General features: G+C 34.6%; 2 protein-coding genes across 5 annotated transcripts; one reads left to right on the top strand and one right to left on the bottom strand.

Annotated features, from left to right (window-relative positions):
- Positions 1-3233: 3233 nt before the first annotated feature.
- On the bottom strand, positions 3234-22244 carry cib2 (calcium and integrin binding family member 2). 2 transcript variants are annotated; one of them, XM_046859780.1, is made up of 6 exons: positions 22223-22244; positions 17591-17625; positions 10261-10372; positions 7680-7827; positions 7284-7479; positions 3234-4234 (listed from the first exon to the last, which is right to left on the bottom strand). In XM_046859780.1, the coding sequence occupies exons 3-6, from the start codon at positions 10327-10329 to the stop codon at positions 4213-4215; spliced, it is 435 nt and encodes a 144-aa protein (XP_046715736.1). In that variant the 5' UTR covers positions 10330-10372; positions 17591-17625; positions 22223-22244; the 3' UTR covers positions 3234-4212. The 2 variants fall into 2 exon arrangements, with proteins under 2 accessions (XP_046715736.1, XP_046715735.1); XM_046859779.1 differs by lacking the exon at positions 22223-22244 and adding an exon at positions 20219-20625.
- Positions 22216-25719, top strand: lrrc61 (leucine rich repeat containing 61). Of its 3 annotated transcripts, XM_046859777.1 has the most exons (10): positions 22216-22272; positions 22357-22577; positions 23298-23393; positions 23481-23627; positions 23728-23788; positions 23877-23962; positions 24059-24124; positions 24227-24295; positions 24669-24794; positions 24968-25719. In XM_046859777.1, the coding sequence occupies exons 2-10, from the start codon at positions 22550-22552 to the stop codon at positions 25072-25074; spliced, it is 786 nt and encodes a 261-aa protein (XP_046715733.1). In that variant the 5' UTR covers positions 22216-22272; positions 22357-22549; the 3' UTR covers positions 25075-25719. The 3 variants fall into 3 exon arrangements, with proteins under 3 accessions (XP_046715733.1, XP_046715734.1, XP_046715732.1); XM_046859778.1 differs by lacking the exon at positions 22216-22272 and having other exon boundaries at positions 22280-22577; positions 24672-24794; XM_046859776.1 differs by lacking the exon at positions 22216-22272 and having other exon boundaries at positions 22280-22577.
- The last annotated feature ends 699 nt before the right edge of the window (positions 25720-26418 follow it).

Genomic DNA, 26418 nt, shown 5'->3' with positions numbered 1-26418 from the left:
GAATTAATTGCATATTAAGACGGGTTGCTTTCCTATAATATGTGCACATTGCTGCACTCTGACTCTGCAATGTTTCTATGTGGTACTATTGAGTCCATGTGAACAATGTTGTTTTCTTTTTCCTTAACATTCTTAAACAACATAATTGTTGCGATTGACATTTTATTTAGTTGTTCTGGTTCCTTTCAGCACACTTAAGGATATTTGTTTTATCTTTGTTGGCAAAACCCTTAAATATTAAACCTCAGAAACGCTTCTTATTAAGCACCCACAAGAACCCATGAGGTACCCTTTTCCTAAAGTGGATTAGGAATTATTACACTATATAGCCAATAGTACTGTATATGAATACCTGGTCCTTTCCCAATCTCTTGACAGAAAACCACAGTTATATTGGATAACTCTGTAATTTACTGGTAATGAGTGGTAATGAAATAAATTCATGCACGAGCATAACAATGTCTCTGTACACAATGTGGAATCCTTGTAAAGACAGTTTGCCAAGGTTGGTGTAGAAGAGTTTGAGTATCCAGCACACATCCCTATCGAACACCTTTGTAATGGAATGGAAAGAATGGAGTTTGTTATGACAAGCAAACTCAGAACACCTTAATATTAATGCCCATTGTTTTCGATGGAATGTTCAAAATGTATGTTTATTGCACTATATGGTTATAATTTTGACCAAATAATTAATTTGCAAATGAGATTTATTTTAATTTCTTTTCTTTTCGTTTGTGGTTATTAGCTCATCACATGCAAATACTTTTAATGAAACCATTGTGGTTGCAGTGGTTTTGGAGTCCCATTTTGGGTTCAATTCAATTCAATTCAATTCAATTCAATTTTATTTGTATAGCTCTTTTAACAATAAACATTGTCACAAAAGCAGCTTTACACAGATAATGTGATGAAAAGATGAATAAGATGTCATTTATAAGCGTAAGTTTGTCCCTGATGAGCAAGCCGGTGGCGACTGTGGCAAGGAAAAACTCCCCGAGATGGCATAAGGGCATAATGGTGTATTCTTGCCTCATCCTCTTTGTGCCCAGTACAAGCTCTAGATCCACTGTAACCGTGACCAAAATAAAGTGATTATGGAAAAGTGAATAAATAAAAGGACGAATGAATGAATGAATCCATTTTGGTAGCAAGTAGAACAATGCAGATCCATAACAGAAATGCATGATATGTTTCATCAAACTAGAAGAAAATTCCAGCAATAGCACCACCTGGAGTACATGCACACTTACTGCATGTTTAACTACACCCCTTCGTCATGTTTTATTTTTCCCCCACAAATGAAAATTAATTAATATATCATTATTACCAAACCAAGTAAAAAACAAAATTTTTCTTTTGAATAACGTTCAGCTCTGTTCCTTCAAGCAGGGAGGAGCAAGTGGCTATAAATCAACAGACTGGTTTATATAGCCAAGGACAGTTACGTGTGCATCTCTGTGCTCAGATTTACCGCACTCCAGTGTGTGGGTATAATAATGCTGCTGGGTGCTGAGGCAGCACTGCTCCTAACGATCTCATTCAACTTAAAAAGTAATTACAGGTTATACAACAGGAGGTGCAAAGGAATAATAACTGTTCTATGCTGAGAACGCCGGCTGGTGTCAGCTGCAGGAGATGGGGCTTTCAGGCATACTGGGTTTTAGATGAAGAAAGGCATGCAACAGTCAGTAGCAATATAAAGTGTTCACTGTGATTTGTGACAGTGGGTTTAGTTGCTAGTGAAAACTATATTATACAGGTTATTATTTAAAGTGTATACCTACAGCGCCCTCCACAATTATTGGCACCCCTGGTTAAGATGTGTTAAGATTTTTTTTTTTTTTTAAACAATATAGAACCACAATGCAAAAAAAAAGAAAAATCCAACCTTTAATTGAAGTACAATTATTCAGTGGAAAAAAAATCCCACATTAAGAAATATTGTTTTCTACATGAAATTATGTGTTCCACAATTATTGACATCCCTGATGTTAATACTTCGTACAACCACCTTTGCCAACAAGACAGCAGTTTATCTCCTCCTATAACTTTCACAACATTGGAAAATACAGAGAGAGAGGGATCTTTGACCATTCCTCTTTGCACAATCTTTTTTAGATCATCCAGAGTCCTGGGTCCTCTCTTATGCACTATCCATGCACTCTCCTCTTTAGCTCACCCAACAGGTTTTCCTTTGTGTTGAGGTCTGATGACCCATCTTCAGCTTTTCGACAGAGGCCATTAGGTTTTGATTTAAAATGTAATGGTATTTCAGAGTTCATGATGCCATGCACACTAACAAGATTTCCAGGGCCTTTGGAAGAGAAACAGGCCCATAGCATTACAGATCCTCCACCATACTTCACAGTGGGCATGAGGTGCTTTTCCGCATACTCATCTTTTATTTTATGCCAGACACACTTAGAGTGTTTGTTGCCAAAAAACTCATCTGACCTAAACACATGGTCCACTCTTTGATGCAGTTCTCTAACAGTGAGCTTTGGAGATTTTTTTTACTTCTCTTACCATCCTCCTCACTGTGCGTGGTGGCAAGATAAACTTGGGTCCTCGTACAGCCTTGTTTGTCACTGTTCCAGTTGTTTTTAACTTCTTAATGATTCCTCTGACTGTAGATATGGGCAAGTTTAGGTGAGTGGCTCTTTTCTTGTAGCCATTGCCTGACTTGACCTGAAGGTCAATACACATCTGTTTTACTCGAATGGTGTTTTGCTTGTCTTTTCCATGTTGAAGAATGGATAAGAGAAAAAGGCATCTGTCATCTCATACTTTAAAACATACATACATACATTATCAACTTTAAAAAGTACAGTGAAAAATTATAAAAATGCATCAATTACATTTATTTTATTGGAATTGTTAGGGGTGCCAATAATTGTGGAACAGGTGATTTTTATAAACAAAAACGTATATTTTTAGTCATGTTTTTTTTTTTATTATTTACTTCAGTTAAAGGTTAGATTTTTCTACAATTCTCAGTGTGAGATTATGCCTCTGCAATGAAAAAACAAATTTATTAGAATTTATTAGGCAGAACACATCTCAAACAGGGGTGCCAATAATTGTGGAGGGTGCTGTGTATAGTAATAAATAAATAGATTATTACCATATCTAAATATGTACTAAATACCTGCTGAATGTATAATATTATCATCTTCTGGCACAAGGTGTAAAAGAAATCAGTAGTGTGAAACAGATGCACTCAATCAACAAACAGCAGAAAACGTTTTATTCAAAGTTAAGTCAAATGCCCTCTATAACATTGAAAAAGGGTGGACATTAAGAGATTGAAAGGTGGTGCTAACACACATCAGGTTCAAACAAGAATGAGAACATAAAAGCACAGTAAAAATGTATGGTTTCCAAATGGCTGAATGTAAGAAAAGATGACAGAGCCCTTGGTACAACTGGAGAACAGTTTGATATGATTGTCGTCATGCTCCAGTCCTATAAGCAATAAGACAACAAAGAGAATCAGATACAGCAAAAGCAATTTTATAGCAGAGGGCAAAATGAATGCAATTCATGCATTTTATGGAGAAAGATTGCATAGCTGTATAAAAGATAAGACTGTCTTTTGACTGTGATGCCAGTGCTGTGCTTTTAGCCCTCATTCTCTCTCTCCTGTTAATCTCTACACAATATTTTCCTCTCATCTTTGTTTTGTCCATCACTCCACCACAGCATTCTTAATTTTAAATGAGAGGAGAAGACAGGAGGAGAGTGTCTGATATATTTAGTGGTGCTATGGACATTGTACGACAAAGAAACAAGCATAACACCATATGTCCATATAACAGTGGAGTCTTCCCACAAACACCACATGGTTATATGACAAATGCCCACACAGTTGTTCAAACTCCAGGCATTTTTTACTTTCACTCTGAGAACTGCAGAATCTTTCCAGCAGGAAAAATGGTCATGCATTTTCTCGATATTCCTCATTCCAAAGTGTGCTTCCTCAGAAGAAAAAAACAAAAACAATATTATAGATCCAAAGAAATCCAAAATTCAGCTTCCCCAATAAATGAGCGCTGTTCAGATAGGACCAAGAGAAAACTCTTCAGAGCTGTAGAGGACAGGCACTGCTATGGTCTATATAGGTGTCCATGTTTTTTTCAAAAAGGATTTAAGAAGGATTCAAGTTGTGATCAGAGGTGAAGTATCTTGGTCGAAGAAGTAGAAGCCCTCTCAGATTCGTATATGGAAGGTGCTGCATGAGAGAAAAAAAGAAAGGGGGAGATTAAGGCATTATACAAAATTAATTACTATTGTTCAGATTTTTTTTTATGAAATGTGCTTGATGCAATATTAATCTGAAAGCTGTAATCTGACATTTAATTCCAAACATATGATAGCATTGAGGTTTGGAAGAGTGATAACCACATGAAAACCTGGAATGAATTTCAGTGCCCTACAATCCACCACCATTAGTGCTGACTCAGAAAATTCCAATTATCCATATGTCTGACTACAAGACAGGTATGATGGGATAGAAAGTTACATTGAAAATAACCGGGCAGAGGAACAGATGGCGTTTTGATTACATTTGCACTCAGAATGGCTTATTATATTCAAATTGGAAAAAAAAAAAAAAGTTAAACAAGAAATTTGGCCCTGTGTGAAACATAAAGTGGTGCACTTGAAACAATGAGCTTTAGTACAATTTTGCAGACAGAGCATATAATTAATCTACCACCCGATAAATTTAATTAAATTATAGCACTTCTTTAGTTTTTTTTCTTACAAAAACTTCACTATATTTCTTTTTGATGTGTTACAAATTAAGCTAATTAAAAGACTGTATGATCAAATTTAAAATCATTTTATTGCCTAATCAAGGTAAAGCAAGGCCAGTTTTTAATGCTTCAATAGAAAAAGCATGATAACCATTTGCAAATTTGCAACCTAAAACCTGGAGACCTATGCATTTCACAACTCATAATCCAACCTGCTGTCATGAAATTTGAGTATGCACGATAGCGGGAGCAGATGCAAGTGCTAGTTAGGAAAATGTATTAAATAGTAGGGCAAGCTATCCAAATTGGCAGACAGAATCAGAAATGTGTAACAAGTGAAGGTCAAGTGATTGGCAAACAACAATACATGGGCAAAATAAAAGTCAGAAACATGAACAAAAAAGATAAAAAAAGAAACGGGAAATGGTAAAACGAATCAATAAACAAAAGGCTTCAGCAAAAGACAGAAAATTTACATATTACTTTGCGAAGAGCAAAAAAAGAGTTATATAGAAACACATGAATTATGCCTAGAACAGCTAATTTAGCTAGTTAACTAAGATCAGAGTAGATAATTTTTCTGTATTAATTTCGTCTATTGCAAACATATGAAAAAAGTTAATTGTAAAGCTATTACATGTTGAATTGTGTATTAATACCGATTTCACTTTACATGAGTAATTTCCTTGATCAACACTTTTCTTTTAACTCAAGTGAATTAATATTATTATTATTATTATTATTATTATTATTATTATTTTTATTATTATTATTATTATTATTATTATTATTATTAGGTAAACCTTTACTCAAGTCAGTATATTTTTGTCCTTACACTTGTGTGATTTACATGTAAATCACATAAAATATATCAAATAAATAAGCAAAGCCAAGTTCATTATAACAATGCAAAATAAGGATATTATCCTATCCAAAATGCTTTGTTCCTAATTTTCAGTATTAGAAGTCTAGGCCAACCAACTCTGTATCAGTGTTTGTGTAAGCATTTTCATGTAGTAATATATAAGACATGATTGATCCATTTAATGTTTCCAGCAAATGAATGCCACTTTCTGTCTGTTCCAAATTGCAGCAATATGATATTTAATTAAACATGCTTGGACTGAAATATTCTAAATTGTCATTGTATGAAAAGCAAAAATATGTACTTCACATCATTCTAAGCCGCAGAATAATAAACAAAGCAATACTAGACTTCTGTCACTCCCATTCCCTCACAGGCAGTGGGGCACAGCTGTGGAGCTTGTAAATGTCCACCAGAGGAACGGCTGCCTCATAAAAAGCATTGGAACACATCAAAGCTGAATTACAGTAAAGGGGCTTACAGTTCAGAGTGCGTAAGCAGACTGAGCTTGCTGCAATGGTAACATAGGAATAAAAAGCAAGCAAGGTTGAGTTTGTGCTGTGATATCATTTACGGATGTTATACACATGTAGTTTATTGACATTTAAGTTAACAGGAAACAAGAAATATGCAAAGTCCACAGCACAGATTTGATGTGGTTGATTTTCTTTTAAAACACATAACTCAAGAGAAAAAATCCATAAGCTTACAAAGGCTCAACCTTAACCATAACCCTAAACCTTTCAGTTGACTTGAATCATATGAACCATTGTAGCATTTTAAACATTTTTGTATTTAAATGCACCTCCAAGCTATAATCATATATCATGGCATAGACATGTTTCATTTGCTTAGCTGTGAGAACAGAATCTACATGTAAAATAAACATGTAAAACTAAAATATATTCTCCAATTGCTTGATCTTTTGATAATATTCTCAATTTTCTGGAACTGATGTCAAACAGATTTATGGTGTATAAACAATAGATCTCATTTAGCAATATTGTACTTTTTATGTGTATAAATGTAGTTTACAATTTTTTGACTTACTAAACACAAATATCTACTAAATCCAGGTTTATATATTTCAAAGCGCCCACACAAAACAACTGATTTGCATTTAGTGTCACCCCAAAAAAAGTTGGCAAAAAGATGAAATAACAAAAAAAAAAAGCACCCCCTTGATGTGGTGTACTGAATCTCCTTTAATGCAGCAAAGGCTGAGCTGCATTATTGACAAACTCTTTATTTTACATGGCTGGATATATTTTATCTTAATTTAAAGGCTAGTTGTATTTGTGTTGATTAATGAACTTGTTTAGATTGCTTACTTTCAGGCCATTAATATAAAAGAATTCCACAAATCTGTATACATATACAGTAAAATTGTCAATGTAATCTTTACATAATCTTGAAGCTTATCAATGGAGGTTTGCAAAAGTAAGTCTTTTTTTATACACAGATGTAAAATGAAAAGATTAACTGTATTTTCATTAGCATCCCAATGCAAAATGCTGTTATGAATGATTTACAAACAAATTTCCTGCACAGGGAACCACAATAATAGAAGTCAAACAGTAATGAAGGGTCAGTTTAAAGCTTCATTGCATTAGCTTTCTACTGAAAAGGCTTTTCCACTCATGCATATAATTATGTACCTTAAAAAATCAGGAGCCCTGGAAATCATGTTTTCAAAGTCAGCAAAGGAGAGCTTGCTGTCTCCATCCAGGTCAGCCTCCTCAATAGCCTTCTCACACACTAAGTTCACCTCCTCAGGAGTCAGCTCCTCCTTCGTCAGCTTGTTCAGAGTCTTCTCAAGGTCTTCCTTGCAGATGTAATTATCCACATTGAAATCTGCACATGATAAACCATAAAGAAAATGAAGTTAATCATTGCATTTGCTTGAACCTTTATAATGTTACTGTATCATTATGAAGAATGTGAAATACATTACAGATTATTAGGCCCACTAAAGCCACAACCCAGAAGCACTTAAACTGTTGTAAGGAGACATTATGAAATTTATGTGTGCTAATGAAAGGAGGCTCTATTACCATATATTTTAAAAGCATAAATGGCCTTTAGCTCTCGAGGGGCCATTTCACTTAGAACTGAGAACATGTCGACAAAGTCATTGAAGCTGAGGTTTCCCAAGCCGTCCTCGGAGAAGGACTCCACAATCCTGTCACGAAATGGATTTTCCTGCAGAACACAGATGGATTACATGAGTGCATTAAATCACATGCTGAAAGGATTAAGGAGAGGCTTGATGTAAGAGCACTGACATAAGATATTAGTCAGTGCAGGATAATCAAGGCTAAACCTTGAGAGAGAAATGTTACAGTTACGGTATGTATTATTTGCACTGCGTAAGTGTAGACATAAGAGCCAATTCTGCTGAGCGAGACACATGCAAAAAGGAGAAAGGCTGACTCTCCACACTACTGCCTATATATTTCTTATCAAGTGAACTTCCCAATGGCTTCTAGGATTTTTTTATGCCTCTACAATCAGCTGACTCAACAGTGTTATGAGCAAACAAAGAGAGGCCAAGGCTATAGACTGAGCTCTGGCACAATGTTACAGCACACTGTGCATGGCTAACCAACCTGTGCTGTTCCAAAGTTAAAAATGTCAGCCATTTATTTGTCATGTCCTGTAAAGTAAGAGAAGTAGGCATAGCCAGCATTCTCAATTAGACATGTCTCATTAAAAGGAAAAAACACAACTTAGCCATGTTGGAAAATAATCACCGAAAGAATAGTGGGATGTGGGCCAATGGGAAGTTGCTCTTTTGTATTATTATTATTATTGAGCTATTAATATAAACCCATGATTTGCAAATCAAATGTTAGGGTCATGTTATTAAAAATAACCAAAACAAATATGCAAATTAATGAACACCTTCCTAATCAGAATTTGACGGCATTCTGGTATTAGCAGTATAACTGTCTATAAAGTACATTAATGACAGAATGATTTTTACTGGATGTTACGGACACTAACGTATGCTATTAGGACACAGCTAAAGAGCATTTCTTTTGTAATTGAATAAACCCATTCATGACATGAGAGGGCCTTTTAATTTTGAAAGATACATCAGACAGGAGCTAAATTAGGGGCCATTCAAGGTTTCAGAAGTTGTTTTTAAGTTAAAACTGGTGGCAATCAATTAATATAACTCGCTAAATATTTTGATAAATTACAGTGCTTTAAAAACACTAAGAAATAGTTAAACACTGACATTGATTTGAAAATCCAATATTATAAACAACACATTAATTAAAATCAATTATGATGAGGAGAAATGTTTCTTTGGAATTAACTTTCATGACTGAAAGTCTGAGGTCATTCAGAGAAACCAGTGAAAGCAGTAACTCTATGATATGAGCATGTTCCCCTAGAAATATTCAAGTAAAGATTGAATGAGGGGCTGCCGATTGTGGATCAAAGAAAGGCCAGTCTGCAAGGGAACAGCAGTGATGAAAAAAAGCACTCTGACTCAGTGATGTGTGGTGAATCACATCACTTGAACATGAAAGGCTAATTAGCAGCCAGCCTCGGACAGAGTGTGGACAGAGATTTACGTTTATGAAGTCAAAGAAGTCTTTTGGAGGCTGTGTGCTGTCAGAGGCACATCAATTGCAGTTTCCTTTAGTATGGGCCACTTCTATGATGGGGGTTTACAATCCTTCTAACCACATAGCATATCTACAGTAAAGTACCATTACATCACCAGTAAGGATTATCCTCCATGATAATGAGGGATCACTAGAAACTCAGAGAACAGGTCTGAAGCAATAGTAATAAATATTTTTTTAGCACAAGACAGTTATTCCATTGTTGGATTAATTAAATATTAATTTAAAACAAACATTAATATAGCCTTTTTTTTTTAAACAAAGAAATAATGCTTTTTAAGAGTCTGTGGCTCTTATACATACATAAACTGAACCATTTAAAAGCTGATATTGCTTACTTTTCTTGAACAATCTTCAGCAAATAAAGAAGCTTTGCACTGAATACTCAAGTTCAAGAGTCTTCTTCGTCTTCTTTTCGGCTTCTCCCATTAGGGGTCACTGCAACGGATCATCCGTCTCCATACCCCCCTGTCCTCTACATCTGCCTCTTTCAAACCAACCACCTGCATGTCTTCCCTCACCACATCCATAAACCTCCTCCTTGGCCTTCCTCCTTCTTGGTGGCTCCCTCCTCAGCATTTTCCTACCGATATACCCCATGTCCCTTCTCTGCACATGTCCAAACCATCTCAATCTCGCCTCCCTCACCTTGTCTCTAAAACGTCCCAATGCGCTGTCCCGCTAATAAACTCATTTCTAAACTCAAGTTCAAGAGTAAGCATATGTATGTCGACAACCATAAGAAGTACAAAAGTGCTAAATTAATACACTCATACTGCATTATCTCATAGTGTGTTGACTTTTATGGAAGCTGTCCTTCCTCTCACATGCTCTACTATATCATCAAAACCAGTTTTATATAGTAACCAGTTAGGATCCAGTTTCAGACTATTAAATCACATGTCTGTTTAAGTATAGTCTGGATGACTGAACACATGTTTGGAGTATTAACACTTAAGTAAACAGTCAATTGAGGTATAAAAAGTGGCATTACCTTTAGCTCTGGCATATTGACTATAAGGCTTAAAGGGACTTTAACATCAGGTTCATTTGTGTAATCCATTGGAACTAAATGTGGAGCCAGTTCATGGTATCTTCCATGTAACCTGTAAAGAAAACAACAAATAACTACAAATTAAATGACACTTCTAAAGGTTAAGCCTGTAATTGTAATAATGTATTATAAAATATGTAAACATATAAACACAAACAAACAGGGCCATGTTCTATATTTTACAGGAACATGGCCTGGACATTAAATAACTGAGTCTGATCAATTGCAGCATCATTCAAACCATTATATGCAGATAATTGTTTTTGTGAAGCAGTAATGTGCTCAGGAATGGCACAATCCATAGCTATATACAGGACATCTATACAAATGATTGATCTTCTAATGCAGCGTATAACTATGATTTAGATTTAGAAGCAGATGTCTCATGGAAAGCTGTGAAAAATGCAATTCTCATACATTTGAGAAATTCAATTATCAATGACCCAAACTTAATCTAACATTTTACTGGCAGAGGGGGAATGTATTAATGTGATTGGCAAAAGAGGCAGATTTCACAAGGCTATTTTTCCACTTGCTCACACATAGAGACTTGGCGCACTTCCAGAGTGCTGTGGACTGATGACTCAGTCTGAGCATGGCAACTAGAGAAAGAGAGAAAGAGGCTCCGACATTAATGAGATGGGGAAAAATACATTAGCACAAAGATGCTTCATAAAAATCAATATCGGAAAGATATGAGAGCAAGCAAGCACACACATACACCCAAACATCAGGCACAAGAAACGTGCTGAAAACAAAAGCTGACTGGTTCTGATAAAAAAATAAATAAATAAAAAATGTAGAATAAATTTGTTCTAATCTAGAAAATAACATTCTGAGCCTGTGAAATATTAACAAATTAAAATTGATAATGTTTAAGATTGACAAAGTTTATCTTCAATTATAAATTACAGTAACAGTTAATTATAAATTGAAATGTTTTCCTGATTATAATATTGTGTATATATAAATCAAAATCCTAGTCACAAAAAAGAGAGGAAGAGACTGTAGCTTTAAAAACAGCATTTGTACCCAAATCAGGTCACTGAAGATGGCAACCTATAATGATTGGTGCTGATCGTTTCCTAACCCTGCATAATAGTGTCACCACTGTGTTAGTGCATCAGCTGGGCAGGAAGAAGTGTGTGTTTTATGAAGGTCATAAAGTACAGAACTCCATTAGGTTGGAAGGTGATTGTCCATTTTGTTTCCTGTGCTCCACTGGCCCTGTTATCAAACCTAATCTCAGTGTCACTGTAGAGGAATGATTCACCCAAATGAATCAAATGAGGCTTGTCTTTTCTTGCGTAAGAGCTAGGTAGATAGAACCACCATAATGAATAGTAAAAGCCAAGGGAACATTAACTTACTAAGGGATATTGATATTCCACAATATGTCTACTTGGTTCCTTATTAGCTCCACAGAAACAACCACTGCACAATGGTACACAAAGAGAATTTGGTGTGCTCTAAGAAATGTCCATCTATTATTATTCTGCATACAAGACATACTGAGCTTAAAGCAGCTATATGTTAAATATAAAAGCATGACAAAACTGCAAGCAGTACTGCAAACACTGGTGCACTGGTAGCCTGGTGCATGAAAAAAATCCTTGTGAATGACTCTGTGCAAGGAGTTATATAAGCAGCAGGTGATGCAGCACTCTGACGACAGGAGATAAAAGCCAGTAATGGCTTACTGCTGAAGAATATGCAGGAGCTTTAGTAGCCATTAGAAGCTAATATTTTAAACATCTCATTATCCCTCATGCTTAGGAAATAAATGCTAGGTTTTTCTTTCACAAGCAAGCATTTAGCTAGTATATCACACAGCATCCCTATTATTTATTCTAATAGCACAGCCATTCTTCACTTAGAGAAATACTCAATTTGGCAGGAGCTTTATCCCCTTGGCTGATGTAGCCATCACTGACAAATGTGTGTAAAGATGTATGTTTATGTTTGTGTTAATATATCTGATGGGTATCTTTTATGCAGGGCTGCAGAGAGTGTATGTGTGTATATGTACATGTATGTGGGTCTGCATGTCTGTACATACTTTACGGTTTTTTTTTGCTCAGTTTTTTGTTTTGTTAAATAGACTGACATAATACATTTCAGCAAAAAGGGCTGACATTTTGTTTATGGACACTTCATGGTAAAAACATCAGCACAACCATCAGGTTTTGACAATAAATATTAAATATAAGTACAGTGTTGTTATTTATATGATTTTTCTAAATATTAGTGTCAAAATAACAAATTAATATATATATATATATATATATATATATATATATATATATATATATATATATATATATATATATATATATTTATTTATTTATTTATTTCTGATTATGTGAAATTCCCCAAGCTTAAAAATCAGTTGCCATGACATTTTTAATGCAATATAGCATTAAAACTGATAACACAGGCTTTTGGCCTACAAGTGTCACTTTACATTTTTTCCCCTTATTAAATAATTTAACTCATTTATTATCCTGTACTAATTTACAATTTGAATTACTTAAAATTCCAAAGAATTCTCAGATGAAATGTTTTTTACGCACAAGAAATAAGTCAAATACACCCAAAACGTAGTTTGAAATGTTACAATGGACTCCAGTTATTCGCACCCTTCGTTAAAATGCGCATTAAGTAATAGATATAAAAGAATAGTGCATATACTGTTTCAAACAGACAGGATATTTGTTTAGTTATATTAAAGCATTTTTTGAAAGCTAAAAAAAAATTAATATTTAATGCACTGTTTTGAAAATTATTAGCAAGTTTGCAATTCATATTTTATGATTGCAATGGATATCAAATTAAGTTAATTAATGTAGCTACAGTGGGATAAGGCAGCTCATGGCCACTGGAAAAAGCCTTAAGTAGGTGTTCTGTAGCCATGCAAATGCTACTGTGTTTCCATAAAGACAGCGAGCATGGCATAATTTTTTTAATTTTGATGGGTCATCAGTATCTATTCCTCTATGAAATACATAGAGAATTTTTATCAGGTTACCTTATTAGAAGGTCAGATGTGGTTGAAAAAAGGAACTATTTAAAAGGAACTAATTACATAAAATCACTAAGTTGTGGCTTTGTAAAATAAACATCATCGGTGATGTGTCCCCACTGACATGTTGCTATGATGTCCCTGATCCAATCATGACTTACTCATGCTTGGTGAGCACAGTATCCAAGATATGTTACAGGTTCTCCATTAGGATACTAATCCTTCAATCATTCAGGATGATTTTTATGATCTACACATTATGAACAGAACTTTAAATAGGCAGAAACAACATATAATAATAAGCAAAGGCCCAGGGGCTCTGCTGATCTGTTACCCTGGATACCCTGGATTTGTGTATGTGTGTATGTGTGTGTGTGTGCGTGCATGCATGCGTGCGTGTATTTCCGGTTAAAATGTGCGTGTGAAAGGCAGTATGGAAACCTGGATCATATCCTATTGTTTAATAGTGTTTATGAATGTCTGGCTCACACAGCAGTGTAATGCTGACAACTCAAAATCTGATGTGATATGCTTGGTGTTCTTAAAGTAGAAGTGATAGAAATAAATGAATATTCAGGCAGCAAATGTAGTGAAAAAGAAGGTTGAAATATAAGCGGGAATACAGATATGTAAAACCACATGTAGAACTATCTAAAAATAAAAGAAGACTCAAACTGTAAATTATGATTGTTTATAGCTCGCTATTTTTGAGTTTCTGTGCTATTTTAATGTAGTCTGTCTCTATAACTGTATGTTTATAAGAATTGTATTCTGAATTGTATATGAATTAATTCTTAAATCTGACTGAGGAATAATGATTACAACAGCAACATTTACCTTACATGAAATGACAGAAGATGACTTTTAAGTTTTAGTTAATATCCAGAAAGTAACTCAGACAAGGCAAAGCCCAACAGTTCACAGTAATTGGTTTATTTGACTGTAACCCTGCACTCCACCTCATCCCCCACTATCTGCTTTTAATTTCTTTGAGTAGTAACTTGATCTTTCAACAGCCCCGATTAACAGCACATCCTGAAATCTGAGATCCATATGTCAATTACATTAGAATATAACGGGAGCGATTTGTTGAATGTCTTCTTGTTGTTTGGAGAATAGCACAGAAGCAGTCATCACACTATTGCTTTACATAGTCCTATATATGGTGTCTGCAATAAATGAACATAGGTAAGTAAAGGCGTCCCGTGGGGGATGGGGAGTTGGGTGGTTGGATGTCAACCTATAATCAGAAGATTGGGTTCCAGGTCAGGTGCGAGGCTTGCAAAGTGATCCTTGCCTAGGTGAGAACACAAATGCAAGGGGTGAAGGGTTTTAGCGAAAGCAGTGCTGCTCCTCTCAGTATCATATTTATAGAAGCTTCTAATAACACACTCCTACCGAACCACCTAATTGGATACAGAGGGGGAATTGGAATATGTTATCCACATAGTGAAGTAAATTATGTAGAGACTTAATATTAAAACATGCTTAATATTTTAAAGCATGTCTCAGATAGTGTCATATAATGTTTGTTGACAACTGACTAAAGCACCAGAGGCTATAACTCTCAGAGGCTATAGCTAATGAACATCTTGTTTAAGGAGGCTGTAAAACACAGGCCGGTCAATACCTCTGACAAAAAATATTGTCGGGTCAATAAGGGAGCAGAGGTAAAAAGGTAAAAAGACAAAGTTAACAATATCTACATACAATCAAACCCAAATTTATGTTCTCTCATAATAAATTGTGTCTCTAGAACTAAAAAAGATTATCACAGTTGCCAAGAACGAGTGGAACTGATTGCAAAAAAAAAAGTAAGAAGTAACCTTTTTATTGTTTTTATTGATTGTGATACTGAACACAATCAATAAGAGACATTGTCAGATGTTAATTCTAGAAACTGCAAGTGTATGGGTTGGTTGAATATACACAAGCCAAGTAAAATGACAGTATATTTAACGGTACCTAGAAAGCCTCCCTATTTTGAAGCTGCCATCTGAAATTACAATCGATTAATTTTATGTTTTAATTTACAATTGATATGCCCGCCTGTAAAGATTTCACCCCATTTTCTCTCATTGTTATTTTACCAATTCCCACCCACTATTATATATTTTTTTACCTTTTTCTAAAACACATGCAGCAAGCAAATTTACAAGCTGCTACTTAAGCTGCATAACAGGGAAACACACCTGAAGGAAATTGCTAACTACCCTCTTTTTCATGCTCACAAGCACCCACAATTAGGTAGTGTCATTGTTAATAATTGCATCCCATCCAGACAGCAAGCAAGGCTTGTTTAGCTTCTTTGGCTTGTGGCCACAGAAGGCTGTAACACAGTGATTAAAACTTGCAATCTTCTGATGATAGGCCGAGAATGTCTGACAAAGGAAAACATGCCACCATTGTTCATGTCCACATGCCTGAATATAGATACGTCACTGGAAATCCATACAAAGTTACTCTGACTGATCACCTTTATTCTACTGTACGATGAAACATTTCTAGTCTGATTTAAGTGCTTTCTTTCAAGCTTACTCCACCCACATTCACATACTGTACCCACATTCAGGGCTGAATGAATGGTCTGATAAAGCTAAAAATGATGTAAATTATTTTGTATAGCAAAATTTTATATAACAGTTATCTGATCTGAATAAAAACAGAACACAGGAGATACTGAACTGATGTGTTGACAGTTCCAGAGACTTGAGGAATCTAGACACATTGAAGCTGTTCTGGCTTGAGTAAATACCTGCTTCTATTCTTGCTGTTAAAGCTAGATCAGTTTTCAGTATAAAATCTATAGTTATATTTGAAGCCCTGCATTTGGCCCTGTCAGCAAAACCTAAAAGAGGAAAAAACAGAACTGTGCAAAGTAAAACTTTGTGTATTTACAGGACTTGTAACTGAGGCAATATCGTATTAGCCGTTCAACCAATTACACGGTTGCTGCTTGCTGCCAGGTCTTCTGAGGGGGAGATTTTGATAGCGACACATGAAAAAAGAAAAAAATAATCACACTCTTGCAGAGTGTGGTTATAAATTGTGCCTGGCTAGGTTGTAATCCCTCTTTTCCACTTTACTGGGACACAGTTATTCCCTTTTCTAAGACAAAAAAAATGCTCCTGAAGACTTGTGAGTGCTGCAGACAATATAGGTGTTTGTCTACATATGTAGGTGTTTGTCTGTTTGCTTTTTTTGTATCAAAAAAAGTCATTCACATTGTAGATGTTGTGATAATAAAAACACATATGGTCTGAATTCAGGCAAAAATTAATGGTAAGAGCAGTTCCTTTACAACAGCCTTTTTGCTACAAAGTACCAATGGATGGATTTTAGAATCAGAATCAATCAACACTGAATGACATATTGTTTTATTGATTATACCAATAATCCTGCCAAGAAGAATCACAATTAGTGGACTTGATCAAAATTTTAATTATAGCCCTTATAGCAAGGTACACACAGGCCTTTATTAGTTTACTCCAGTAGTTCAATCTAAATGGGCACACAATCGCACAATTACTGACAAGGATCATTTACCAGTTATATTTCTGAGCTACTGATTTTGAGTTCAAATCCCATGTCTAAAACACTAAAATAAAGCTCTTAATACTCAGCTCAATTGGAAGTGACCAAAAACATCTACCACATGAATAAATGTAAATGCACTCTCCTCTATTCCATCTTACACTGTGAAGCAATTACTACTAACAAGATAACATCTGGTGGTAAATGATTCTCAGCACTGATGCTAACATAGTGAGAATGACACTGGTACGAGTGTAGCATAACTGTAGCATAACTGCTGAATAACGAAGCACTCACTAGTGGAAGAATACGTAGTAAACAGTGATGAAAGATTAATGAAGGGCTTGAAAAACTAAATTAGGAATAAAACACAGCAGGACATACTGTAAAAAGAAAATAACTAATGATACAACATCACCGATTGCACAAATTGTGCAGAGAAAAGCAGAACTTCAGTCACTCATTGTAAACTACATACACAGACATGTAGTAGACAATATAAACATAACTATTTGTTTTACCACATTATTATGTTTGGTATGGTTTGGTGTTTTTAAATACACAAGACAAACAAAATACCTGCAATATGATTTTTGAAAAACAATGTTAATCAGGATACATTTATAATCAAATACAAATAAAGATTGGCAACTACAATATCCCAAAATCCAAAAAATGTTCTATAAACTCTATCTTTCATTTGAAATAGCTTACCGAAGGATTTCTTTGCGTGTAAAAAAAGTGCAATCCTGCAAAGACAGAAAGAAAACAAATCTTATAAAATGAAGCACTCTCAATGCTACAATGTCCTGAAACCTTTACTGATAAGTCATTTATGTTAACTAAATAGTTAAGCATACAACACATCACTCGGGGCGTTCGCAACTCCTGAGCATGTCGTCACTAAACACAACAGGGTTTAAGATTTCTATCAGCTGATAATGTTGTGTCTGCATACTGTCACATGAAACCTAGAAATTCTATCATGGATGTATAGTTTATCTGTTTGTATGCCATAGATAACACATGGCATTGCTCCTACCAATCCTGTGGCTCAATATACCATTGCGTGTATATAGCCAATACAGTGTGTACTGACTTTTATTAGCTAATGATTTATCTCTCCTTTATTATGTTTACCCAGTATTTGGCTGCATACTTGGCTTATACTAAAAAACCCATTCCAGGAATCACTGGAGATGCTTCTGAGAGTGCTTTAAAGATTAACAGCATTAGACTTTAAATAATGTTATTTGCTTATTAATTGGAAATATTGGGACTTGGATATGTGCATTGTGAAGCAAGGCCACAGAGGGGAGAATTATTAGCACACTGGATAGATGTCCCATGTGTAAATTATTACCAAAACACAGTCCTCATATCTAGTAATGATTACATGCTGAAAGATTAAAATGGATGCTTGGCCAACAGCATATCTTCTAATCAAAAGGGACTGAATCCTCACTAGGTTGGAAAACATCTGTATTTAGCAATACAGATATATTGAAAACTGCATATATAAATACATCTAATACTTTTATAGTGTATAAAGTTACCAAGTATAAAGGTGTTTTTTATATATATATATATATATATACAAAATGTAATATTATTATATATTTATATATGCATATATGGTATTATTATCATATATTATTAAATATTATATATATGATTATTGTTCTTGCTTTTGGTTTGCACTTTTGTGTCTGCTCTATGTACTACAATTTGTAAATATAGTTATATTTGGTAACTCAAAACAATTGCGCAAGAATGAAAAAGTACAATACCCCCAAAGGAAATGGTAGAGACTTATGTCAAGCCGAAGTAACAAACGGTATGACTTGACTGATTAGAGAAATCTTTTTTTCAGCCAAATGGTCATGCTCTACTAGTCCAAGGACTAGCTGGTGTTAATTACAGAGCAGGAAGGGTGTGAATGTTTATTTGTGGCTCTAGACAGCATTTTATTTAAAAGTTAAAATGTATGCATGAACATTTAAAAAGATAATGTCATTCAGTAACCCTAGATATCTTTGAAATATTTTGCAGGTATTTTTCTTGATTTTCCACTTTAAACCTTTATTATTCCAGGAACCACAGGTGATAAATTTGCAGAGGTTACCAGTATTACTGTACAAGCTGAAAGACAATCCTCATAGAATAGCTGAGTATTAATAATTAACTGGATTTCTTCCAGGTTCATCCAAGGAGATGGTGAACTAGATAGGTCACTAAAATTATTGCAATGTCCTAAACTTTAGCTACCATATTAAACAATAAACTACTATACACTCCTAAAAAGAAAAAAGAAAAATCATAAATGTTATTATTAGTGCTCTGTATGGTTATTTAGTTTGTTTCACATTGAAAACAATATGATATAATTATATATACTGCATAGTATGTTGGATGGATGTGGTTTTGGAATATCTACATTTCCACCATAGTGTGCTATTCAGTGACTAGGATTAACAGGATAAATAAACAAAACCCTCATAAAGCAGGTACATGTAATTGTATGTATTATGCTATGGGTAAGACTGAAGCAGACAGAAATGGCTACCTTTTATCTGGTTAAAAAATTTAAGTAATCACAAACAATCAATGTAAGCACTAGATTCATATGTTCAGGTTCAGCCTAGTTTGTGGTTTGCAGCATTTATTTACTCACATTCAAAGCATTAAAGCTATAACCTTGCCTTTATTTAATTTTTTCTTTCTTTCTTTCTTTTTTTTGTTTTTTTTTACAGTTAGATATTTTAGAGGAAATGCCAGATGAACATGATGGCAGTGAGAGCTACGCATTGGCCAAAGCATACAGGAGCATCCAGTGCTGCAGAAATTGCTCAGTATAATTGCTCACAAGCCTTTTGACTTCCAGTGTAAAGAATGTGGCTTATTCTCGACAAAGGGGTTGTAATCAAAGACCGAACCTAGCTACCTGAAGTTATAAATTAAAGAGAGAGAGAGGAAAAACTTGTAATTATAATGAATATTAATATGCATCTCTCTATGCACAGTAGGGGTTATCTAGTATTTGGAATAGACTGATGAGCTGTAGCTGTTTTTCTTTTTGTTTGTTTTTTAAATTATATATAAGAAATCTGCCTGTAGGCAATATCCTAACAGCACTAACATGGGATTTTATCCTTCTCTAGTACTGCAATTTTTCTATCTTTCCATAAACAGTAACTGTTACTGTCCATTAAATGTAATACATGCAAACTTACTGTATGGTTTCCCTGATTTTTGCAGTTGTCAGCGGGCCTGTAGGCTGAGGTCTGTTTCTGAGCTTAATTACTGACGGGAAAGGGCTGAATATACCGAGAAGTCTCTTACCTGGTAGGCGTCTAGCTGTTCATCAGTAAATATCGTCTGCTTATTACCCATCTTAGTCGAGTGATTTTCCTATCGTACAGATGCATCACATTCGGAGTTGGAGGAGTCCTGGCTTTCCTAGGCATTTATGGCATGTACACGGTGTGGCCAGACGGAGAAAAGCGTGACCACGCATAGAATTGCAGACCTCCGGCTTACTTATGGATGTTTGTAATGCCAATAGCACTCTCCATAAATACTTGAGTGCAAGGTGATCCGCGATCCTTCCCTACTCGAGTGTAGAGGTTCATGAATAGCAGAATAGCCTGTAGGATTACTCACACTCACTCCCGTTTCAGCACCCACTGCTTTACACAGCTGCTCTCTTTGCCAAAGATCAGCGGAGAGAGGGACAGCGCACATCAACAAGAAGAGAAGTTACAATGAAACGACGCTAGACGGCGGTAGTGAGACGGGGTGGGGGTAAATAAACAAACAATGGATATTTACGCATTTCATCATAGAAAATGTAATCTGGGAGAGGGTAAAATATGGTATATTACACTACCATTCAAAGTTTGGACACACCTTATTCATTTTTTTTTTCTATTAATTTGAACAATGTACAATAATACCGAAGATACTGCAATTATAACAAAACAAATATGGAATTATATAGTCATCAAAAATCATGTTCGATAACAGAATATGTTTTATATTTTCGATTCTTCAAAGTAGCCACCTTTTGCTTTGCACACTTGATAATCTCTCAGCTTCATGAGGTAGTCACCTGGAATGGTTTTCCAAAAATCCCAAAGTTCCCAAAGGTGTTGAGTACTTACTGGCTGCTTTTTCTTCACTCTCATTTTCAACTCATTTCAAACCATATCATTTGGCTTTAGATCACTGATATATTTAAAGTTCTTTTTATTTTTTTCTGATTGACTATTCTTATTTTACTTAAATTAATGATGGACTGTCTTTTTTCTTTACTTAACATGTTTATTGCTATAATGTGAATTTGTAAAATAGTTGTAATAGCACTGATCGGGCTATTGACTCTGTACTTACCCTGCACAAGACAACTGATGGTCTAAAGCACATTAAGAGGGCAAAAAATTCAAACATGAACTCTTGACAAAGAATCCATGTGAACTGAAAACAATTCCAGGTGACTAACCTGTGAATCTGATGAGAGAATGTCATGAATTGGCAAACTGTCATCCAAACTAAAACTACTTTGGACAATCAAAAATATAAATAATATTTAGGGTTGTTTAACACTTTTTTGTATACTACATAATTCCATACATGTTCTTTCACATGTTGGATGTCTTCAGTATTCATGTACAATGGTAAAAATAATATAAAGAAACCAAAACCACTGAAAGGGAAGGTTTGCCATGATTTTGCAAAATATTACAAAAGAAAGAAAGAAAGAAAGAAAGAAAGAAAGAAAGAAAGAAAGAAAGAAAGAAAGAAAAAAAGAAGGAAAGAGTTAAACATTTAATTCTTGAACATGTTTAAAAATGAATGCCATATCAAATATGAATTCTGTTTGTTTTACAGCAATTATTTGGATGTCCACACGATTTTTGCACAATATACACATGATGATGCACTTCTTCCCCTTGTGTTTGTTTTTGTTTTGTATGTATTTGTCAAACTAATTAAAATGCTCCTTTAAAATAAAAACCTTTAACAACTATTTATGTAGCACTGCTCGTTTTTACAGTAAAGCTACTGTAAAATATATGTAATTATTAAATGATTACCAGACTGTGTTTTTTTTTATATATTAATATAAGTACAAATATTCATTAAGTTAATTCATTCGAAGGAAATTAAACCGAAAACTGTTCAAATGAAAAAAGATTGAAATATATCATGCATGAAGCCGTTCTAAAACCGGAGAATAACTCTGTTGTGTACTACATTATCACTCTGAATAGTGTGTACTGCTCTGTCCTGCAGTTCACTATGGCGGTGAAGGGGCTCTGATGTAGTAAGAGTTCTTTGCATCACCTTAGCAACGAAGCACGTGCGTGCACGTAAAACATGGCAGTGACTTCCGGGTAACGTAAAAAAACGAAAAAACAAAAAATAAAAGTATAATTGTGGTTCGTGCAAATGATCCAACCCACGAGCGCTCTGTTTAGTGTCAACAGATCAGGAGGTTTTTGATGGGAATTATCTTGTGAAATGAAATAACAGAAAACCTGAACCTGACGCGCAGCCGTGCAGCGAATCAGACCCAGGCATGGTGCAGCACAGCGTCAGTTCACCAGCAGAAAACCACATCAAATCCTCTCGTGTCTTTCTCCCCTAATGCCTACATAAATTAGGACGAATATGGAAGCAAAAAGAGACAAAGATCATGGTAAGTACATTACTAGCCCTTTAATTTGACTGATAAACGTGTAAAAGCTAGGGAGCTAGGCCATTATTTATAGCGCGTTAGCTTATTTCTGTGGTTTGGATGTAGCTGTTCATTCCCAGCAATAATAAATACACTTTAATACCTACACGGTTATTTTTCGAAATAAAATTATTAGCTCTAAACGAACCTTCATCTATTTTCACTCGAATCTTAATGCAGGTACATTTTCTACTTGTTTCTCACCTGGGTCAATTAACAGTTGTTTCACCATCATTCTTGTGCAAAGCCTAAGAAAACATCCATCCATCCATCCATCCATCCATCCAAAAACAGCTTCTTTCCATTAATGTATCGCAATATGAATAATTATTTCATTCATCCTCAGTAACAGCTTTAACCTTGTCAGGGTCATGATGGACCCAAAGTCCATCACAAAATATCCCTGGAAGAATACATCCTGGTTGGGATGCCAGTCCACACATATCAACACATACATACACACACACTAGTGCCAAAGAGTAGCCATCCAACTATCAGCATGTTTTTGGATAGTGGAAAAGCCCATACATCACAGACAGGACAGTGTAAAACTCAATCATTCAGTTTCTTCAGATTGCTCTGAATTACTCTTTTTTCTGACCTTGATTACTACAAATACCGAGCAAGTCATAAGCTTGCATTTCCACAAAACCTTTCTGTTAATCTTTCTTTGTTTTGCAGAAACCGAGTGTGCAAAAATCATTCCTGGACTCCTGAAGTCCCGAACTGGGGAATTTGATTTGGAGTCCATTTTATTTCTTAAACTACGGAGTCTAGGTAAGTTTCATGGTGGTGTTATTATAAATTTTAGGTAGTTTGTTGTCTCTGTATTAGACGGTTAATGTGGAGCTGCTTGTGTTGTAGGAATATATGATCTCGGATGCATTGGAGAATGTATAAACCTGGAAAGGCTAGACCTCTCTGGGAATAATATCACAAATCTAGCACCTCTTGCATCACTCCGACTTCTGCTTGTACTTAACCTGTCAGCTAACAGGATTTCCAACATTGGTAAGTAAATATAATGAGTAGTCTATGTAGTGTATTTTGTTACAACAATGATAATGATCAGTGAATATAGTATCTATTATCATGTTTTGTCATATTCGAGAACCCCTCTCTAGTTGTGAAAGTCTACAGAATCTAAATATGGCAGGCAATCTTATATCCAGGTACTTTGCTTTTTTAACCATTTTGGTTTATTACCCACAGTTGCCTTTCTTTATTTAGGAATTTATTCTTGTATTTTATAATATACAGCATTGATAGCCTCCATGCTTTGAAGACTTTACGGAAATTGGAGAGTATTAGGCTGAAGGACAACACCTACAATTACACTAATCCAGGTCAGCTTCTCAATCTACTCTTAATGTGCTTTGAACTTTAATCCGGAGTTGCTTTCTTTTGCCCACAATTTAACTTGATCCGCTCATTTTTAACAGTTTGCAAGAACCCGACATACAGAAACACGATCCTTGAAATCTTCCCAAGCATCAAGGTGTTTGATGGTGAGGAAGTTTTTGCATTAAGACCCCTAATATCTACAAATTGAATATAATTTTAGCAGCCAACCAAATAAGCATGCAAGTAATTGCTTTACACTGCTGTAGGGGAACGGGTGGTTGGACGTGGAAGTGATCTGTACCAACTATGCAAAGATATTGATGACACAATTAAAGGTACTTCTAAATGTCCAAATGACTTGTATTTACTTTTGTAACGAGTAATATTTATTATATTTGTTTTTTGATATTAGTTTTATACATTTTAACCATTCCAGTAGTTTCTATTTTGATAATGTATGGGCTATATATAATATAATATATATATATATATATATATATATATATATATATATATATATATATATATATATATATATATATATAATGTGTGCAATACATATTGTGCACAGTTTATGTGAAAAAGGGATAAGAAATCTTATTTATACCTACAAATTGAATTAGATGAAATACTACAATACCTGTACTTATCATAGTATTTGTGGTGTTTTATCAAGTTGCTTTGATGTCAATATTTTATCTTTTGTAGCAGGCATGTATAAAAATGGCCAGCTGCCAGAAGTGCCGGACTGTAAGCCATGGGTAGACGAGGGCTTTTGGGAGATAAAGAGATCAAATAATGCTATTGTAGAAGAAGCTTACAAACAATTTAATGGTAATACCATTTACTTTAATTTTTCATTTTTGATATTTCTGTCACTGCCATGTTTTAAGTTCGACAGATAATATGCTCTATTAAGGCCATACGCATATAAGGCCATGAGTTACTAATTACTCAAGGCTTAAGGATTGTAATGCTTAATTTTCTATCTCCTTGTTCTTAAACAGATGTTCTTCATGAATGCAGGCTGCTAAACAGAAGAGCCGCCCATGCAATCTCACAAACTGAGAGGACACTCGGCCTCAAAAACCCACCAAAGCAGTATTCCGTTTGAAATAAATGCAATTAAGCACTTTTTATTTTTGTTTTTGGTTGATAAAAAAAAAAATAATAATAATAATTTGTTGCTACACCACTATTTCTATTTGTTTTTTAATATCCACATGCTTGACACATCACCTGTGCCAGAACTCTTAAATATTCAGTGTTTTTAATTACTGTAACTCCAATGCTGACCTTACAGTTATAGACTTGAGACTCAAGATGTTCAAACCTTTTTTTCAAAATTATCACGTGTTTTGATGCAGTTACGCTTGTATTTATGGACCGTCCTTGTTTCCTTTAATTCACTCTTTATTGACTTTTTATTGTATATTCTGATTAGAATTAAACATTGCTTTTGTAATTTTTTCATCATTTTATATTTTGCATAAAATCTTCTGATTCAGAACTAAACCATGGTTTTTGATGCATTTAAATTGATAAAGCATCCTCTTACTAGAACAGTGTCCTGTTTTTAACATGTGTGCTATATTATACCAGGATAAAGTGGTTACTGAATAATAATGAATTGAATAAAGAATGGTTTATTGTTGTGTTATACATTTAAAGCAACCTTATTCCTGGTTATTGTCGCAAGATTTATGCCCCACTTTGAAATGTACTGTATGGTATATAAACAACCTTTTCCTAAAACAGAGCCAGTATTCTTGTATTTCATTTTAGCTCCATCAAAAAAAACAATACTTTAAAACTTGACTTGTATTGCAGACTGCTCAGATACACATTACTGTAAAATAATTAGTAACTTTAACTTTACCATTTAACTATATAAAGTCACTGAAGCAATCATTAGTGTTTGATGTGTAATCTGGACAGATTCATTCAGCCTTAAGCAATGCAGATGAGAGCAGACGCTAGTATATTGAAGTAAACTATTTTTTCCCATTTGATTGGATCACAATAGGATTAAGGGGAATATAAATGAGAGTTCAGCTGCTTTTCAACGCTTCACTCTGAAGTCATTTGCAGTTGTACATCGCCATTTTGTGGTCGTTTTGATGTTGCGTTTATTTAAAAGCCAGCTAATAGTCATACTTTATGCGTTTTTATCATAGGGGAAATTCAAAGTGGGACATATTTGAAATTTCTGAATGATCTTAGCGTTCCTGCCATCAATAAAATAAATACTTATATGTACTTACTTTAATTCTCAAAGTGTTGACTGCAAGTGAGAAAAGTTTGTATCATTTAAATATAAAGAAATATATCCTTTGTTCAAACTAAAATAAAAGCCATTTTATTGGTCATTCAAGACGTGTTTCCTTTGTTTTGGCTTTTAGGGTTTTTTTTCATAATAACATGGTTACAATATTTATTTGTAGCATACTTCATAACA

Source organism: Silurus meridionalis, chromosome 10, assembly GCF_014805685.1.
Source record: "Silurus meridionalis isolate SWU-2019-XX chromosome 10, ASM1480568v1, whole genome shotgun sequence".
Classification (NCBI taxonomy): domain Eukaryota; kingdom Metazoa; phylum Chordata; class Actinopteri; order Siluriformes; family Siluridae; genus Silurus; species Silurus meridionalis.
Note: the sequence above shows the minus strand (reverse complement) of the source record. Positions and strands in the feature narration are given on the sequence as shown.

Bases quoted from the DNA above. Each gene is read 5' to 3' on its own strand.
- cib2 (XM_046859779.1), bottom strand. From the start codon at position 20,269: ATGGGTAATAAGCAGACGATATTTACTGATGAACAGCTAGACGCCTAC. The intron at 7,480-7,679 runs GTAATAGAGCCT...TATCATGTGCAG, and splicing joins TTATGCTTTTAAAATATATG to ATTTCAATGTGGATAATTAC. The intron at 4,235-7,283 runs GTACATAATTAT...TCTCTCATGCAG, and splicing joins AGGGCTCCTGATTTTTTAAG to CACCTTCCATATACGAATCT.
- lrrc61 (XM_046859777.1), top strand. From the start codon at position 22,550: ATGGAAGCAAAAAGAGACAAAGATCATG. The intron at 23,789-23,876 runs GTACTTTGCTTT...TATAATATACAG, and splicing joins GCAGGCAATCTTATATCCAG to CATTGATAGCCTCCATGCTT. The intron at 23,963-24,058 runs GTCAGCTTCTCA...CATTTTTAACAG, and splicing joins CTACAATTACACTAATCCAG to TTTGCAAGAACCCGACATAC.